We start from the raw sequence: 20,663 nt of genomic DNA on the forward strand, positions 1-20,663 counted from the left end.
CACGTCTGTCTCTTCTAGCCCAGGGGAGACCTTCAAGATATTTAACAGCCAAAGATAGGCAGTGAACAGGCAGAACAGATGTGAGCCCGAATGTCACACCGGGACCTGCTGGCCGAACAGCAGCGCTGGGAATCCCAAACCATCACCGCATTGGACATTCAGCAACGGGCACTCATTTGACCTGAAGACCCGAAAAAGCCCTCCTGATTAGGTAAACTCACAGGGTGCACAGGGCAGGGATGTTCCGAGGTGGAAAAAGAATGAAAACAGAAAGGTCTCCAGGCAGGACGGTGCCACGGGGCCACATGCAATTGGATTCATCTACACTGAGCCCGGGGGCACCTGCAGAGGCAGGGACACACCTGGTCAGGAGGGTTCATCTTGAGCTGCTGCACGACACCAGGGTGAATAGTTAAGAGAGATAATAATGGTCCCTACCTGAGGGGCCGTTTGCAGTGGTAAATAAGAGAATGCATGCAAAGCGCGTAGTGGCTCAGTGTCGAGCACAAAGAAGGCACTTGGGAGATGCTAAAATTACTACTCATTTTTTATTGTGTGTATCGCTGTATATAGTTGATGGGAGAGCGGATACGCCTTGGGAAACACTGAGATGACCTGGTAAGGAGACTTGAGGTGTGCAGGGGAGTCTTAAACTGGAAGGAAGGGGGAAAGCACAGAGGGAGGTGACATTTCACAGGGAGGGGACAGATGGCTGAGCTGGAGCCCCGGCCTTTTGGCTGTGCTGCTGTGGATTGAAGCATTTCCCTCTCTGAACCTGAACATCTTTTTAAAAACGAGTATCAGTGACTAACTCTCAGTGGCAGAGGGCATGGTCAAGACTCAAGGAGGTGTGTGCTCAGTTAGCAGCGTGGAGTCGGGCCCAGGAGTGGAATCGGAGTGCCAGGCCCCCTCCGCATTTGTGCCGCCCTCTCCGGGGTTCCTTGAGGGGTAATTAACTCGCAGGCTCCCTTGAGGCCAGATAGCTGATGTCCCCCCACGTGTGTAAGGCAAGACGGAAATCAGTGGCCAGGCAGGACCTGTCCCTGGGGACCCAGAAGGCAGCCATCCCGCCCTCCGGGTAACAGGTTAGTAAAGGCTTTGTTCCAAGCCGTGTGCTGGTGCCGGGCACAGGCCCTCCCAGACCCTGCGGCACAGCCTGAGGCCAGAGATCCTCTGTGCAGCAGGCTGACCAGAGCTCACAGCTGAGGTGATCTAAACACGCTCCTGTCATTGCCAACGCAAGCATCCACCCCACTTTTCCAAGAAAATAAGATGAAAGCTCTGGCATGGCTCTTTGGAGAACAAAAGTGAAAACGGCCCCGCTGGCTTCCCTGACAACTTCCCACCCACCCCTGGGCCTCCTTGATCCACCGCTCCCTCTGCCTCACCTGTCAGCCCCGCCGATCCCCCACCGATCCCCCACAGATCCCCCGCCGGGGCTGGGCTGTTCAAGAGTCTTTATCTTTCCTCGTGCTCTGAGGCAGCACAGGACTGTCACAGGATGAGGTCACACCGTCCCTCCTCAATCTTGTGGTCCAGCAAGACCCCCTTCTCTGACCGGGACTCTCTCTCTCTGAAACTCCAGTCCACCCGTCAATTCTTACACATCGACTCCGACTGCAAGCGTCCCTCTAGACGCCCGAAGCTCCCTGGCCCCTAGATCTGGGTTCGTCCACTTCCCCTCATCGCTGTTCCCTCCCATCCAAATATCCAAATTCTGTCTTTCGTGCTCCAACTCAAGTACCACATCCTTCCCGAAAGCCTCACTTATCTCCCCAGCTTGTGGGAGCCCCAAGTGTGAACACCACTGATGTCGTCACAACATTCAGGGTCCATGGTTTGTCCACCCCGCTCCCTCCGTTTCTGGAGGTTTCTCCCAGGGTTACTGGGGATAGTTCTGCGCATGACCCTGCCCCCCTGGCCACAGCTGACAGCCCCAAAGAAGGGCCTCTGACCCGAGCTAGAGCACCATTTCCCTTCCCTGGGTTCTCCTGGAGAGGTGGTCCTTCCCCCCCCTACCAGGGCTGATGCAACAATTACAACGTCAACTCTGGGCCATCTTTGCAGCCCTATTTCCCTCCAGATGGCCTGGGGAACTGCCGGTGGCCAGTCTTCACAAGGAGAAGCTCAGAGACAGCAGAGACTCGGGACAGAGAACCCTGGCAATGTCTGACTGCCTGGGTCTGACTTGCCCTTGGCCCAGCCTCACTCCTGTCCCTGAGGTGTGCCAGCACCTCCAGGATCTTGTATTGTTGGGTTCTCTCTAATGAGAACTGAAAACGTGATCCCAGGGCCAAACTTTCAGCACACCTTTTGGATTACTCCTGGATCTGCAGGAATCCAACCCATTCTTGGTATCATAGTTAAGGTCACTAAGGCCAGAACAGAAACTTTTCCTCCACTGGAGGTTGGGCTGGAAGAGTAAAAATTAATCAGATTTTTTTTTTTTTTGCAGGAGATGGAATAAATGACCAAAAAAGTTCACTGGAACATGTGTTTACCATCGCTCGAGCAATTGCACTCTTGGGCATTTATCCCAGGGACATGAAAATTTATTTTCACACAAACATCTCTACACCAATATTCACAGCAACATTACTTGTAAAAACCCAAACTGAAACGACCCCAATGTCCTTCAACAGGCGAGGGGCTAAACAAACTCAGTCAATCCATAGTGCGGAACACCGTGCAGAAGTGAAAAGGAGAGGACTGCTCATGTGCACAGTTTGGGTGGAAATCAAGGGACTTCTGCTGAGTGCAAAAGCCAGTCACATAGGTTATGTCATGTATGGTTCAATTTATAGAACATTCTCGAAATAACAAAATTACGGAGATGGAAAACAGATTAGTGGTTGTTAGGGGTTAGGGATGAGGTGGGTGGGAGTGATAATAAAGGGGGAACATGGTGGGCCTTTGAGGTGATGGGAGAGATCTGTATCTCAGCTGTGGTGGTGGTTACACGAATGTGCACATGTGATAAAACTGTATAGAAACACCAACACACACACACACACACACACACACACACACACACACACACACACACACATTAAACTAGTGAAATCAGAATAAGCTCTGTGGATGGTACCAAAGACAGTTTACAGGGTATGATGAATGCACTAGAGGTTTGTTCTCTTGGGAAGTAATTAGGTTTATTTATTTACTTATTTTAATGGAGGTGCTGGGGGTTGAACCCAAGGCCTTGTGCATGCTAAGCACATGCTCTACCACTGAGCTATACCCTTCCCCCTGCACTAGAGTTTTGCAAGATGCCACCGCCGGGGGACACTAAGTAAAGGGCACATAAGACCCCTTGTACATTTTTGCAACTTTCTGTGACTCTATAATTATTGCAAAACAACAAGGTGTTTTGTTGTTATTTTTTTATTTTTTATTTTCTTAGCCAGGTAGCACACGAAGCTTTAGCTGGGGTTCTCACACGACCCCCCGCGTAAAGAGTTACACACTCCTTCTCCTCCCCTCCCCATGGCCTGGAAAGACACCGGGAGGAATGTAAACACACAACCCAATGGTGATGACAGACCTACAGAGCAAATGCTGTCACACTGCATGACCTGGCTGGGGACAAAACCAAGGATTATTTCCAATTAGGAAGGCTCTTTATAGCAGGGGGTGAGGCAGCTGCTGTTCTAATAAGGAAGCCTGGCCCAGTGTGCAGCTGTGTGATAACAAGGTGTCTCCTGGCTACTTTACTCAGAGCCTCCGCCACGCAGGAGAAATGTCATCTTCCCGAAACACAAGACCTCTCCTATCTCTGTAATTAGAAACCAAGAAGAAAAGCAGACAATGCCAGTATGTCTTCTCCAAAATCCCTTTTAAAAGCCCAGAAGGTCTCATCTTCCACTCAAAAAAGTTTCTAACTCGAGCCATCCTGCTTTCAACCACTGAGCACAGCAACCAAGAGAAGAGCTTGATCAGGTGTGTTTGCTCCAGAGGGAAATATTAGTGACAAGGTACACAGCCATCCAGAGCACCGAGAGACTCGAATCGTAATTACTAGAGAGAGATGGTTTTTGACATGGAAACCAAAACAACAAGAGCGTTGAAGCCCAAGTATGTACAATAATGCCAAATGCAAAAACTCCCAGGACGATGCCACTGGAAGTAAGGCAAAAAAACTTTGTACACGTGCAGTTTAAAGTAACATATTCAGCCATCCCTGTAACTTGGCAGAAGGCATTATGGTTCTTGCCCTCAAGGGTCTTATAGTTTAGAGACAGTCAAGTGCACAGATGCAACACAGCGTGCTAAGGGCTGTGCCAACCGACATGCAGATTCCTGGGGAGCAGAGGCTAAGGGCTCCCAACCTGGCCATACCTGGGAAATCCAGGAGGGCTTCCCAGTGGAGATGGCACAGAGGTAGAACGGTGAGGAATAAGCTGGAACTGGCACATCAAATAACACCACGAGAACACTTAACAGTAACATCCTTTATTACACGGCCAGGACTTGCACTCTGTGCTTGACATGGATTATCCTGAAAGCTTACAATTTAAACCCTGCACAAATGCCACTATTATCCTCAATTTACTCAAACTCAGAAAAAGTAGATGCCTGGGCCGAGACCTCCACACACTATTGCTTAAGAAAAAAAAGGAAGGAAGTGTTTAAAAAGTAGTTTAAAATTATTGATAAGATATTAAAAAAGTATTAAAGATTATAATAGTGGAAACAAACTTCTAATATTATTTCAACTTGATGGCTAAAGCTACTTCTCAGTTTAAAATTCCAGGGGAATTTGGATTTGACACCAAAAGGTGAACTCAATCCCTCTCCCAAACCTACCACTCTTACCATACTCCTTATCTTAATGCATGGCACCAACTTGTCACTGGATCCAGGACGCTGGGAGTCCTCTTTGACCCTCCCCATTCTTTATCCTCCTTCATAACCTGTCAGGCTTCACATGATTCAGCCTCAGTGTTTCCATATTTAAAATATTTCAGCATATGAGAGCAGGAAATTTCAAATAAGTGTTTAGGATGAATTATTAAATACATTGAGATAACCACACTTTGAGACATGGGTCTCTAGATTAAAACTCTCCCACGTCTTATATAAAAATATTTAATCTGTTGAAATTTATTTGGAAAAGAAATATCTACCTATAAGAAAACAAGCATGAATACCTGCACCTTCTTGGAATAATGAGTATCTTTCATAGGACATCACCAAAAGAAAAGACTGATGGATTTGACTGCGTAAAAATGTAAATTTTATGCTTGTCTAAAAATACTGCAAACAAGTTAACGTGAAAGCACAAATTGAGAGAAATATCTATAAAATGAATGTAAAAGGAGTTTAATTAATATATATAAAGTTCTAATAAATCAATACGATAGAGATAAATACTCCAATAGAAAAACAATGGAGGTAGGTACAGCTCAAGTGGTAGACTGCGTGCTTAGCATGCACAAGGTCCTGGGTTCAATCCCCAGTACCTCCTCTAAAAAAAATAAATAAACCTAATTATCTCCCCACCTTGCCCTGTCAAAATTTAAAAAAATTAAATAATACAATAATAAATAAATAAAATATTAAAAAAAGAAAAAAATGGGTGTCATTAATAGGCAAATGCCCCAAAAAGAGAGAAACAGTCAAATGTACAAAAAAGTGTTCAACATCACTAACATTCAAAAAATGCATATTTTAAAATTTTATTCCATCTTTTTCACTCATCAGAACAGCTAAGACGACAAAGATGAATAAGATTCAGTGTCGGTGAGGATACAGAGAAAGAGACACTTTTCACAGGACAGTACTACATAGCTGGAGAACAAGTCATCAATTCATATTAAAAGTTTTTAAAAATGAATATGGAACTTTCAGGATGAGACGGTGAATTTAACTTATGAATCTGATATCATCCTCTACACAAAAGCCACTGAAAACTACAGTAAAGGGATTAAAAAATAAATAAATAAACCTATAATCTTCCAAGATCAGAGAAGACAGAGCAGAGTCACAGACTGACAGATGCGTCAGACCCCTCTGCTGTCAATCCCAGTAAATTCAACCCAAGCACTCAGAGTGCGTGCGTGTGTGTGTGTGTGTGTGTGTGTGTGTGTGTGTCTGTGCGCATGTGTATAATACACAATGTGAGATTTTCCATTTTATTTTACAGTTCAGTGACATTAAGTCCAATCACATTGTTGTGCAGCCACATCTTCCCATCCGTAACTATAACTTTTTCATCTTTCCAAACCAAAACTCTGTATGTGTTAAATAATAACTCCTCATTTTCCCTCTCCTAGCCCCTGGCTGCCTAATCACCTTTTAAAAGGTAATCACTAGCAGACAACAGGCTTGCTGGACATTTGAGGAAAGCCTCCAAGGTGGGAGATGGAAACGAAATAACAAAGAGAAAAAAGCATCTTGTGGAAACCAGTTTATGCAGGAACAAAACTGAAAAACAAAACAAGACATTATTAATACCCTCCAAGGGATCGGAAAACATATTGCTTCCATTAAATAAAAACAATATGCTATAAAAAGGAACTTTCAGAGAATAAAAATGAGAACTTGGAAACAAAATCATGATAGCAGAAATAAAAAACTGAATAGAAGGGAAGAGAGATAAAATTGAAGAAAGTAAATATATCAGAGCAAAAAGATAAGAGAGCAAAGGTAAGGAAATTAGGGATTTACTAGGAGGCTTAATAGTGGAGTATGATGGGAAATGCTAAAAGAGAGAATTGAGAAAAATTGGGATGGAATCGTCAATTAAATATTCCAAGAAATTTTCCAAAAACTGGCATTAGATTCCAGATCGAAGCCACTGAATGACCAGCCAATGGATGAAAATGGACCCACAGCAACACTCATCACTGTGAATTTCAAAACTCTGGGGACAAAATGAAGATTCTACGAGCTTCCAGAAAGGAAAGAAATATGGAAAAGATCTGGAGTCAGAATGCCTTTGTTTCTTTTTTTAAAAAAAAATACTGCAAGACAGAAGTTAATGGAGCAAACCTATCAAAATTCTGAACGGTGATACCTAACTCAGTCAGGCCATCATTCACACAGAAGACTAGGAAAAAGCTTTCATCAGACATGGACGATCTCAAAAGAGTATCTCTTCCTTGCAGTCTTTCTTGAGACGCTTCTAGTTGTTTAGTTTCACCAAAATAAGTATGTAAACCGAGAAAGAGAAGCATGGAATCCAGCATAGGTGGGGGGCAAAGGAGATCCCAGGAGGATGGTGAAGAGAGGTCCAAGGTGGCAACAGTGCACAGTTGCCACGGCGAATGGTCCACACGGGAGCCATGTGGCTCGAGGCAGACATGTTGAAGGTTACCATTACTATCTCTCCTGCAACCTCACCACACTTAAAGCTGAGGATAGATCATCTGAATGAGTTGGTCCCCATCCTTCCCTATAATTAAATGTTCTGACCAGAGGCTAAGTTTGTGCTCATTCTCCACGCCTGCTGCCTAGATCAGTGAGGACACTCATTTCATCCTAATGCTTCGACCTCCTCCTGAGGGTAGGCAGCACACTTGATGAGGTCAGAAGCAGGAAACACAGGGCACCTAATTCCATCTGTCCAGATTTTTGCGTTATACCCAGTACCTGATTCATACAATAGCCCGGCAAGACGCCCTGACTGCCGTAAGCCTTGTGTTTCCCTGAGATCACTGGTGATCTAGCTGTTTTCTCTAGAAGAGGCCTCCTTAACTCTTCGGAAAGCACATAGGTTGATGTTTCTGTTTTTGACATGGTAGGAATAGCAAGCATTTATTAGGAAGTATATTTTTGTAAAACAAAAACAAAAACAAGAACAAAAACAAAGGAGCCAGGAATACCAAGCAAGAGAAAGAAATAAAAGGCATCCAACTTGTAAAGTAAGAAGTAAAATTATCAATATTTGAAGATGATATATTATATATAGAAAGCTCTAATGGACACCCCCCCTCCAAAAAATTAGAGCTAATTAACAAGTTTAGCAAAGTTGAAAGATACAGGATCAATATACAAAAATCAGTTGCATTTCTATATACTAGCAATAAGCACTTCAAAGATGAAATTAAGAAAACAATTCCATTTACAATAGCATCAAAAAATAATATAATATTTAGGAATCAATTGAATCAAAGAAGTGCAAGATTTGTATACTGAAAACTATAAAATGTTGTTGTAAGAGATGAAAGAAGACCTAAATAAATAGAAAGACACTCTATGTTCATGGGCTGGACGTGTTAATATTGTTAAGATGACAATACGCCTGAAATTGACCTATGGATTCTGTGCAATCCCTAACGAAATTCCAACAGCTTTTATTGCAGAAATGGACAAGGTGGCCCTAAAATGCCTATGTTGATATATGGGACCCAGAAGAGACAAAGCAATCTTGAAAAAGAACAAGGTTGGAAGACTCATATTTCCTGATTTTAAGGCTACAACGAAACAGCCATCAAGACACTGTGGTACTGGCCTAAGGATAGACATGTAGATCAGTAAAACAGGATTTAGAGTCCAGAAATAAACCCTCACGTTTACAGTCAGTTGATTTTTGACAAGGGGCCATGACCGTTCAATGGGGAAAGAACAGTCTCTTCAACAAATGGTACTTGGACAACTCAGTAGCCTCATGGGAAAAAAGGTGAGTTTGGACCCCTACCTCAAACCATATGCAAACATTAACTCACAATGAATAAAGATCTAAATGGAACAACTAAAACTATAAACCTCTTAGAAGAAAACACAGTGTAAACCTTTGCGACCTTGGATTAGGCAATAGTTTCTTAGATATGACACACACCCAAACAAAATTACACAAAGCTGATCTTCATAAAAATTAAAAACATCTGTGCATCAAAGGACACTATCAAGCAGGTAAAGGCAACCTAGGGGATGGGGAAAGTATTTGCAAATACATTTGCAAAAAATACAGACTACATTTGGTAAGAGTGCATACCCAGAATATATACAGAACAATGAATTACAACTCAACAAAAAAGACAAATAACTCACTTTTAAATGGTCAAAAGATCTGAATAGATATTTCTTCAAATAAGTTCTTGAAGAGATGCTCAAACTAATTAGTCTTTAGGGAAATGCAAATAAAACCACAAGATACTTACTGCCTTACACCCAGTGGGGTGGTCATAATTTTTTTTAAAAAGTAAAATAACAAATGTTGGTGAGGATGTGGAGAAAGTGGAACCCACATACATTCCTGATGGGCATGTAAAATGTCTCAACCTCTGTGAAAAAGCCTGGTTGTGGGAAACAGTCTCACAGTTTCTCAAAAAAAATTAACTCTAGAATTATCATATGACCCAGCAATTTCACTCCTAGGTATATACCCAAGAAAACTGTAAACATGTCCATATAGAAACACACACGTGAACGTTTATAGCAGTATTATTCCTCGTAGCCAGAAAGTCAAAACAAGCCAAATGTCCACCAACTGAGGATGCATAAATTAAATGCGCTATATGCTTACAGCAGGGTATTGTTCAACCATGAAAAGGAATGAAGTACTGATATATGCTGCAACACGGATGAACCTAGAAAGCATTACATTAAGGGAAAAAAGCCAGACATAAAAGGCCACATATTGTAGATTTTGTTTAGATCAAACGTCCAGAATAGGCCAATTCATAGAGGCAGAAAGTACCTTAAGTGGTTGCCCAAGGCACTGAGAGAGAATGATAACAGGTTCAGGATTTCTTGCAGGGATGATGGAGATATTCTGGAATCAGACAGCGGTGAGAGTTGTAAGACACTGTAAATATACTGAGAGCCACTGAACCGTATACGCCTTATAATGATGTATTTTATGTTATGCGAATTACATCTCAATTGAACATAAGGGAAAGTAAATAAAGGATGACTTATACATGGATCAGTGACGGGGTATGTCAAAAATTATGGCTGATATAATTCCATGCACCTGAATTCCCCCTCAAATAAAGATCAAGGCAAAAAGCACTGATGGCCTGAATGAAGTCTAGCGGCTCCAGATATGGGCAGATAGGATCACAGTCAAGAGTAACCAAGTGCTGGTGGGAAAGGGAGGAGGAATAGCATGAAAAGACTTCTGGTCTCTGAGGATGAGATAACCGAGTAGCAGGTGAAGCCCTGCACTGAGACAGGGAATAAAGAACAAGAAGCAGGTTTCCGAGGCTGCAAGGAAAATGGTAAGTTAGTCCCTGGACTGAGCTTACAGTTTGAGAGGGACCCTGGGCAGCCATCCAGGAGGCAGAGGACACACAAGTGTGGAGATCAGGGGAGAGGCTGAGTTGCTCGGGGCTGGAGGATGGCTCTGGAGATCACCAGAACGTGTACAGTGGAGGAGGTGGCCCAGGGTGTCCTGGTGGTGAGAACCACGAGTGATCCCAGCTGAAGCAGGAAACCAAGGGGGAGGAAGATGAGAGGACCATCAGATGTCAGTGTGCCAGGGCCTTGGGATGAGACAAATGCCCAGAAGGAAGCTGCCCACAATGTCAGACATGGCCAGAAAGACACAGGAAAGTGCCCACTGGACGTGGTGAGCAGTGATGTTGCCTGAGTGACTCCAGTTGAATAACGCACAAGAGTACAAGGCATTGCATCTTACTGGGGCTAACTTATGCCAATGTCAATATTCAAGTGGAATGAAACAAATGACTTAAAACAACCAAAAATTAAAAGGGAAAGTCCCTGACGATCCTATGCACACAGATCCAGTCACTTGGCTTTATTCACACTTTCCCTGAGCCAGTATTTTTTTTTTAATTCCTGAAAAAGCCTCTATTTTCTTGAATGTACATGACAACACGGTGGGTGGAGGTGGTTTTGTCCCCATCTGAGCCAGTCCTGACCTGCCTGAGAATGGACCAGTCTCCTCTCAGTAAAATGATGGTTGCAGAACTTTTTTTTTTTAAATAAAAAAGGAGATGTTATGCTCCACCATTCAGGAGGAAAAAAAAGAAGAACATTAACTTGTTTTTACTACAGGACATTAATGTAAAATATGCATTAAAAAAAAGGGTGAGAACATGGCAAATGAGCAGTTGCTTCTGGTTAGTCTCTTCAGCATTTGTTTTTTCCCAATTATATGTGCTTTTTGATACATTCAAATGTTCCTACAAAGAGCACGCATTACTTTTAAGATCAGAAAAAAAAACTGGTAAGGCTGGAAAAAATGCTTTAATCAAATTCAAACAGAAGGTAAGCAGGGATAACAATATTAACGTTAGACAAAATATATTCCAGGCAGAGGGGGAAAAGTATGCTTTTAAAATAAAGGGAGCAGTGCATAATGGTAACCGCCACTGCTGATAGTGAAGCCGTGCAGATACAAATCTCTAGTTGCCAAAGAAACTGACAACAAGATACAGAAATCAAACATTATTAGGAACACAGGAAGGAACAGTCATTGTAGGAGGAGATTTTAAAACACCATTATCAAAAAGACTTAAGAAAATAAACTCATAGTCTATCTAAATACACAAAATTGATGTCTGGCAGGAATTCAATTCCATGATTACAGTGTAGGGGGGTCTTTTCAAGTGTGTATAGAGCATTTACAAAACTTGTTAATACTAGTCACAAAGAAAATCTTAATATAGAAAAAAAAGTTAAATTTCTCTTTCAGTTAAAGGCACTTCTAGCCTGGAGAAAAGATAGAGGCTAGAGCCAGGGAGAGAAAAGAGGGAAACAATGTTAATGTGGTCCACTCCGGGTTCCCTAGGTATTCTGGGGGACAGGGGAGGATGAATGGGAATTAACTTTATCATCAGACTGAAACAAATACCTCATCCTCATTTTTTCTCACTCACTAAACATCTTCATTTAGATCCGAAGTGTGAACCACTGAAATGGTACTTAACCCAGTGGTTCTCAAAGTGTGGTCCCTGCAACAGCAAAAGCAGCAGCATCCCCCAGGAGCTTGTGAGAAATGCAAATTCTCAAACCCACCCCAGGCCTCCCGATGCAGAAATTCCTCAGGGTTCTAGGAGGCTCTGATGAAAAAGCATCAGGTGCTAAAGGTGTATAAATACCCCAGCTCCCTCATCCTCGAGCAGGTCAACTCAGAGGAATGGGTTTTATTCTGGCTCCCAGAGTTCCCCCAGTGGGATTCAGCTCCCTTCACCCACAGTAACAATCTGCATAACCCCCCTTTGGGGGATGCCTCCCTTCTGAGTCTGACTTCCCCCTTCCCCTAGCGGTGCTCTTCACCTCCCAAATAAACTAATGCACTCAAGTCATAGTTTCAGGGGCTATTTGGTGGGGGAACCCGCACTAAGACATCTACTGGAGACCCCTGTTCTCACAGAGCCTGTGTTCTGGTTGAGACCGACTTGTTCATCTGTTCCTTCCTCTCTGGCTGGGTCTGCTGAGATTTCCTCGGGGAAGGGAGTCATGAGTCCTCACCCCACTTCAGTCCAGCACCTACAGTACGCCCTCTTCTCTGGGTGTGCTAGCTCTGCTCTGCACCCCCTCAGCCACTGTGCTGCCAGCTTCCACTAGTCCTTTCCCAGCCCCATCCACCTTCATCGCTTACTCCCTGTTGGGTGAGCCTCCAGCTGTGACAGACGCGTGTGTGATCTCACATGCTCTATGAGGTAAACCGTGAGGCAGCACAGAGCAAGGGTCTTAGGATGTCAGCAAAGGAATTGCCAGGAAGTGACACATAGGGGACACCTAGGCGGCAAGTGGGACTTAACCAGCAGATGGAGGGGGCAGGAGGAGCCAGGATTCTCCGCAGAGGGCACGGAAGTACTTCTGAGGCCAGAGGTCTGCGGCGGGCACACAGGGAGGCTGCAGAGAGGGGCACTGTGAGCTGTGACTTTGCTGGATGACTTAGAGGCTTCAGGGAACTGAAAGACTCTCCACGTCCGTTTAGAAGAATACAGATAACGAAATGGCCCGAGGGAAAGGGAGAAACACAGGGATGTGAAACCCCAGCAAAGGACCCATCAGTCCTCAAGCCTGCGGGCCCGGGAGACGGTGGTGCCCTGACGGGTGTATGGCCGGGTGCAGGCACCCTCAGACCCTTCGCTGGGAACAAAGGGGCAGGGGAACTCCAACTTCTGGGCTGATGAAATGTGACAGACAGGTTTCCAACAGGACCCATGACACTGTCCAGCCTCTTCCTCAGCCTCTCCTGACGGGGGAGCCCAGGGTCACCTCTACAGATCCTGCTGAGAGCGAGGGGTTCGGCCTTCCCCTAATCCTTCAGTTGCTCAGAAGATAAGCCTCCTTGGCCTTAAGGGTGCACACTGGCTGGCTTTCTCTGATGTCACCAGCTTGTGCAGGGGTCTCTCCCTGCAGTGGATTTTGTAGCCTGTGTGCCAACACAAAGGTACAATTGGACAAATCAGCCCCCTACCGCCACTTCGACACCAGGCCTTCATCTCCGAGGACTTCAAAGGACACTTGTTATTGCCATCTGAGATTTGCTTTTTTATAACTTTTTTAATTGAACCATCATTCTTAATAGAGCTGAACTCCAAAAGACCTGCAAACACGGTGCATTTGTACCGACAGTCATTTTGGGCTCAGTGGCCCAGCGGGGAATGAATTCAGACATGAATTCAGAGGGAATTCTGTATGATGAACAGTTCCCAGCACAGGACAGAATTTCCTTTTTCCTTCTGCCGCTCGGAGAAGGACGACAGAGATAGGGTTGGGGGTGGGGAGTGCGGAGTGTGGAGGAATTCAGCTCTTCAGTGTCATCTACTTTAGGGAATATGAGGAGGGGAAGATGGTCCAGACATAACCAGCAATTTGTTCTTAGGAGCCTTGGAGGACTCAAGGACCAATGGACTCGTGTTTGCCTGGATTTCTTCCTCCCACACAGCCCCCAACCCCCAGATACGCCCCAGAGACAGGAGACAAAGACACTGGGGCTCAGGATGAATGAAAATGGTACTTCCCCCACCACTGACATCGTGTGCTTGCTTCTTCCTCTCCAAATATTGTGTGCAGGCTGGCAGCCCCCGTACCTTCATCACTGTTGTCGTCCACCAGGATGATTTCCTTCAGCAGGTGGGTCGGCGTGTGGTTGACAGCACTATGGACTGATCGCAGGATCACCGACAGGGCCTCGTTCACGAAGATAAATATAATGGATATCTGGGGCAGCTCCTTGGAGTACTTCAGCTCCTTACACCTGGGGGAAAAGAGCAGGGGAGAGCGGAGTCAGAGGAAGGGGCGAGGCACAGGCACTGAGGCTGCACACGGCGAGGATGTCAGCCCAGTCCTCACACACATCCTCCCAAGGCCAGAATCACTGGTTTCCTCTTGGCTTCTTAGAATTGAGAATGAAACCTAAGAAGGAGACATGTAAGAAATCCAGCCTCTTTTCTCCCAAAGTTACTGCCCCATCGGAATGGGAAGCCTCAGTTGTGGGCACACATCTACTGTACCCCAGGCTGCCACACCCACACGTACCCCAGGTCCCACTTGAGCGCACACCTGCCGACTCCCCACCCGGGCACCTGCATTTTCTTCCTTTACCTGCTTTGCTGCCATCCAAGCGATTGCCTCACCCCCATCAGCTCGCATCCAGAGACGTCTGGGAGATGATGTATAAATTCCCCAGCTCCCTCGCCCTTGAGCTGGATCCCTGCGAAGTGGGTTGTGCACTGCCTCCCAGAGTTCCCCGCACTGGGATTAAGTTTCATCACCCACAGTAGCAATCTGCAGAGCACCCTCCCCTGGGGATGCTTTTCCTTCTCATTTCTGCTTTCCCACTCCACTACTACTGGCGCTCTTTGCACCTCCCAAATGAACTAACGCACTCAAATCTTTGTTTCAGGGGCTGTTTCTGGGAGAACCCAAACTAAGGCATCTACTGGATCTACTAAGTACCCAGCACTGTGCAGGAGACCTCTGCTCTCCTGGAGACCACACACTAGAAGAAGACACAAAACACATGCAAATAATCATAAGGGCGGGGTCCTCTGTCTGCCAGGACTGTGCTGCCTGACACACGGCACTCTTCTTGCAAGCATTCCTAGAATCTCCCTGGGGGCCAGAAGTGGGACCACCTGCCTAAGAGGTCTTGCCTCCTAATATTCAGCAACTCCCCCATCCCTGAACACAGGAGTGAAAGAAAAGAATGTTTTTCATCCGGCTGGACTCAGAGGTGTAGAGCTTGGGGGGGCCCCTGGTGATGTCAGGGGTGGCTGAATGCCCAGGGAACCTGTTCTGCAGGGCTCAGTCACGGGGACACCAGCACTCTGTCCGCGGAGCACTGGGGAGTCTGGTTTTATTCTTAGTCTGAACCATGTCGGAAATACCGAGCGGAAAGAGAGCAGAATGGAATACGGGGCGAGTGCATTTCAACACACCCTCCTGCTCCTTGTGTGCGACTGTACAGTATCCAGCACAATGTGTTCCAGACTGAAACAAAGGGAACGAGAGGGAAGGATGGAAGGAGAGGGAAGCAGTACTGAAGAGGGAGCAAGAAATACAGCTGTTCTTTATGCTGAACAGCTTGGGCTGTGTCGGGCCATATTAATCATGTAGGCAATTTTTCGGAGGAAAATAAAGTTTTGTTACAATATACATTTGTGTCTCCTGGAGGAGACCGTCCAGGGATCCATTGATCATGCAGCCTCATTTTTACCACGTCGCTATAAATTCACTTCTGGGGGCTGCCGAGGAGATGAGAATGGTTACTGACGGGCTCCCAGGCGGTTGGCAGGAACCATCGCATTGACTACGTGGTGATCTGGGAGGAGAGCACGTCCCGGAAGGCCCCTCGGAGAACCCGGACGGGGGCCGGCAGCCATCCAAAGCTGGCTGGCTGAAAGTTGCTCCTCCTCAGCCTGATCCTCGCCATCCACGCGGGCACCCCCACCGGACACACCCGCCTACTCTGAGCATTCACTCCTGGGGCTGGTATCATTGGGCCTTGGTTTTTCACAGATCTGGCCCTGGAAACGAAGCAGCAAGAAGGCCAGACTGCACTATACCAGCCCTGTCCGCTCCAGCCACAGGCACTGCGGTCAGGCTTCAGTCAAGACTGGCTGCCCAGGTGACTCCCCCTAGCGAGGTGGGACTCATGGGAGCCTCCGGGGCACAGGGGCCCCACACCTGCCCCTTTATGGTCAAGGCGGCCATTCAGTAAACCATGGGGGGGGTCTCAGAAGTGAGAAGCATTCTGCCACACGTTGAACTTGTGGCTCTGGGCACACTGATCATATTTCTTCAGCTCGAAAACTGCCTGGCTAAGGTCCTCATAAGGGTCTGGTGAGACAACCTGTGAAGCCCCTGGGAAAATGCAATGTACCAATTAATAGAAAGACCAGCCTGCCTGCCCGGCCCCTCCATCCTCCCTCCTGGCTCCTCTGCTCCCTTCTGTAAATTTCCCATCACCCCGGGCCAGGCTTCCAGGCTTTTACTCAACCCAGGCCCTTCCTGCAGGACCCACCCGGGACTCTGCTCCCCGCAAGGGCCCTGGTCAGTCTCCAAGCTTGCCCAGCTTACAGTGATTCACCTCTCAGGTGCCTGACATCTGAGGGTTTCACAGCAGGCAGACAATATGAGTACAGTCATTATGAAAATCAGCACTGATTTAGTTGCTCTAGAGAGGTAGATGGTGCCTTAAAAAATCTCTAAGCCTGGCTTATGGCCTGATACACAGGAGAGGCAGACAACACGCTGGAGAGATGGAGAGAAGGCCAACTGAGGCTGTGAGCACCTGCTGTAAGGAGGAGGCATTACCTGACGCATAAGTTACTTCTGATCAGACACCCAATGCCGAACACAGCAGACAAGTGCGGGGAGGGAGGTTAAAGGTGGATGGTGCAAAGGAAAGAGAGGCCTCGCAGGACTTAGAAACAGTGGTGACTGCGCAGAGGAAGAGAGTGGACACGGTTCCTGTCCCTAGGAGCTGATGCTGAAACACTCCCCTGTGGCCTGATAACCCTCAGATGGTGTTTCTAAACCACACAGACCTGGGTACCCCACACCCTGCAGACGAGGGCTGACGTGAAAGAAGCATCCCCTCCCCCCACCAATTTCTGAGTTCCTGCAGAGCTGACAGGGTGGATGGGTGCTCAGTGCCAAGGTGGTGTGTGCGGTGCTCTGGGGGTGGCCCTGGCCACAGCCCAGGGGCAGGGAGATCTGGGGAAGGGAGCAGTCAGCTCAGCTCGGCATCCAGCCCCGTCTCCATATAATGGGACGTCCAGAACCAGACGTGTTTCCTGCCTTCCTGACAGCCTCCCAGACTGCAAGATCCAGGTAAGTGAGAGTAGCCTGGAAGGTCGTGCGGATGAAAGGACAGGTTCCGGATTTGAAGGATTCCTGGGGAGAGAGGAGGGCACGCCACGGAAACTGCCCAGTTCCTCAAAATCCACAGGGCTCTGCGCACTTCCTCTAGGAACGCAGACTCAGAAATCACAAATTTCCTTTCAATAACTAGTCAGTAAGAAATAAACACTCTTTTGTCTGAAAGAAAACGGTTGGTGGCAAAGCTATCTCAAGGTCGGGATCAATTTCAATCAATGCTCCAGGCGGGAAGAGGGGCTACAAAGAAATTCAAGACCAAGTTCCTCTCCTCCAAAAGCTAACAAGGGACCAGATTCTCTGGGAAGTGAGAATCACAAGCAGAGACAAATAACCAACCAACTGAGGTCTCTTAGACACCTTATATTTGCCCATCTGTCTGTCCATCTGTCTGGGATGCCTCCTTGAACTCCGCGACTGCCCGAGGGTAACGACTGTTCCCCCTCCCTCGTTCCCCTCACGCCAGAGCCGCTGGCACGGACTTCACTTAATACCAGAAGTGCACGTGCTCTTTGCTGGCACCAAGTAAGAAGAGGAGGATTGGGGAGACTGGGCTGCCTCCGGGAACTCACTAGAGAATCCTGGTTGACATGAAAGAAGATCAAGGGTCGAGGCCTCCAGAGGGAAAGAAATCAAAGCCCAAAGAGCTGGCCACGCCCTCTCAGAAGCAGATCCCTGCCCATGACCGCCTTTGAAGGAGGCAATTTCTAAGACCCCAATGTGGTACAGGTAAACGGTATCAAGACACACTATTAACCCAGTCTCCCAATCTGGAAACAGAAAGAGGACCCCCAAATCATGGGGATATCATTGTAAAAAACTTTTAGATCCAACCCCCAGGAGACCCAGGAGGCTGCAGATGATGAAGCTAATAATAAACAACATGTCACAGTCTTGGTGCAGGCTATGTGCCAGAAACTTCTGGAAGCTTCCCTGTACTGTGCTATCTCATTAAATTCCACAGCCATCTTATGAGGTAGGCAGTGTTATTATCCCCATTTCATAGATAGGGCAACTGGGGCCCAGAGAGGTGAAGTCACTTGCCCTAAGTCACACTGCAGGTCTGAAAAGCAGCAGGAGTGCCTGCATGTGAACTTTACCATCTGACCTTTGGACTCTTGCAAATGCTCCTGCCTGCCCGGGACAGGGTGTGGTAGACAGCAGACAAGCCTCTACACAATTTCTAGCCCAGCCCCTTCCTAGCTGGGGTCCTTGGCTAAGTTGTTTGGTCTTTCTGAGCCTCAGCTTCCTTATCTCTGCCTAAAAAGCCCCACCGAGGAGACGGCCCGCCGTGGCCAGCCACACCGTGCCCGTAGCCTGCTGGGGGCAGACGGGGTACACACGAAGAAAGTTCCCTTTAAGTGGGACATGTGAGCAGTAGGGTTGATAAGGCTGGTGCCAATGTGGGCAAATCTCCTACTATTCTGGCTGTGAAACTGGGCAGGGGGCCACTTGGGTGGTGGTCCCCCAGGGAGTTATCAGAGTCCTTTAACTGAAGACCCCAAGCAGAGAGAGGCCACATCTGCTCTCAGCCCTGCCAGGGCCCTGCAAAGATTCTGCTCTTATCAACCCACATCGGTCCTCGTGCATCCAGGCCCATCTCTCTGTCCCCGCCACCCTGCAGGGCAGGGTCAGAGAGCCCCGGGACCTACAGAGGCTGGGTGTGGAGGGTGCAGAGGTGTGTGCTCAGGACAGCTGGGTGGGGCCTGTGCAGGGCAGGAGCCCCCGGGCCTGAGCTCAGGCTCTGGTTCTTGCCCCTGGTCCCTCTCCTGCTCACCAGTCCCTCAGGCCCCACCTGTGGTGAGGGCTCCCATCCCACAGCTTACCTGCTTTCTCTGTGTCCCTTGGCCCACATGGCCCATCACTGCGGCCAGCCTGCAGGGCCCTCCGAGCTGCTCACCTCAGCTCCGGCTCCCAGGTGCAGTGACGCCCCTCAGCCTGTCCCCACATCGGCCCGACCCCAGTGAAGGGTCCAGAACCAAGTGCTGTCCGAGCGCTAACCCTGCTGTCAGTAGCCAGAGGCTGGGTTTGCCGGCTAAAACGCACTCAACATAGGACAAGGCAGTGTAAAGCAAGGCTGCAAACGCTGGTGCCAAAGGGCGATTCAGTCACCCCTCTGCACCCACAGGGGAGGGGTTCTAAGACCCTTGCAGACAGAAGAGCCATAGATGCTCAAGTCCCTTATGTAAAATTCTTAGTAGAGTTGGTACTCCATATCCGTGGATTCAGCCAACTGTGGATTCCAACCAACTGCAGATCCAAATCTACGGCTGGTTGAATCTGCAGATGTGGAACCCATGGATACAGAGGACCACTCTACCTACACCAGTGGTGACAGGTGAGCTGAGACGGACCAAGAGGGCTGACAAGCTGTGAGCCAGGTTTGAAGGATGAACCAAGGATGACACTTGTTTGGTCAAGAGCACAGGGAGGGACAGGAGTCGGAGCAACTTCTGAGCACACGGAGGCATGAGGGTCCCCTTCTCCCTCTCTTCCAGGGCCTTCCAGAAGAAATCTGTCTAAGCATGCTTAGAGATGGGGCACCGAAGAGCCAGGTCTTGGAACCACAGACTCACACCAGGCTCTGCAAATTCCTGCCAGGCTGTTTCCTTCCTCATTTTCAAAGTGCTCCAGAAACATGCATAAGGATATAAAGACCCACTAATAAAGATTCGACAGCTGGCGGCAAAGCCCAGAACTTACCAAGCTCTCCAGGCTCCAGGAGGCAACGTGGAGTGAAATGAGAGGGAGGGAGGTGTGGGAGTCAAACAGAGTAGGTAGTTTAAGTCAGAAAACAACATCTTGCCGAGCCAAGAGTAGCCGAGCTCCAGTAAGAAACTGTTGAGCATTGTGACAGGCTTGGAAATAGACACATCTTCCCACCCGCTCCTCCCACTGCTGAGGGCAGCTGTGGGAGCAAGGACTCCTTCTGCGGGAGTCCAGCATCACATCCACATGACATCAAATCCACCTCAAACCAGATGGTCCAGGTTCTTGGGCATCTACCTTTTAACTACTGAATGTGCTTTACATATAAGAGCAAACCTGAAAAGTATCCCCGTTCTCCTCCCACACACATCCAGACACACCAGCTCCCCGACCTCGCTGGCCACACTCTTCTTTCTTTGGCCTGGCCAGACCCTCACTGGTCAGCATCAGACACATACTCTGCACATACCCCAAAGCCCACAGCCTCAAACTTAGAGTCAAGAGTGTGTTAGCGTAGCCCAGCTGCTTAGTAAGAGGATTCATGTTTCAAATAGTGGTATCCAGTTGCCAGATAGAAGGAACCAGAAAGGAAAGGCAGATGTGTGAAACAGACAGTTCTTGGCTGCTGCCTGAATTCCACGTGGCCATGAGCACAAAGGGCACTTGCTTAACCACAGACATGACTGGTGTACCTTAACGCAAGA

The 20,663-nt window shown here is 47.5% G+C and overlaps 1 protein-coding gene across 2 annotated transcripts in view; it reads right to left on the reverse strand.

The window, feature by feature from the left end:
* The window catches only part of GALNT17 (polypeptide N-acetylgalactosaminyltransferase 17), a 361,038-nt gene that overhangs the window by 175,208 nt on the left and 165,167 nt on the right, over positions 1-20,663 (reverse strand). For both annotated transcript variants that reach the window (XM_006201451.4, XM_072943074.1), the window contains exon 3: positions 13,959-14,125. In XM_006201451.4, the coding sequence (XP_006201513.2) occupies positions 13,959-14,125 (167 nt within the window). The remainder of the gene's footprint in view (positions 1-13,958; positions 14,126-20,663) is intronic.

Source organism: Vicugna pacos, chromosome 18 (genome assembly GCF_048564905.1).
Source record: "Vicugna pacos chromosome 18, VicPac4, whole genome shotgun sequence".
NCBI classification, from domain to species: domain Eukaryota; kingdom Metazoa; phylum Chordata; class Mammalia; order Artiodactyla; family Camelidae; genus Vicugna; species Vicugna pacos.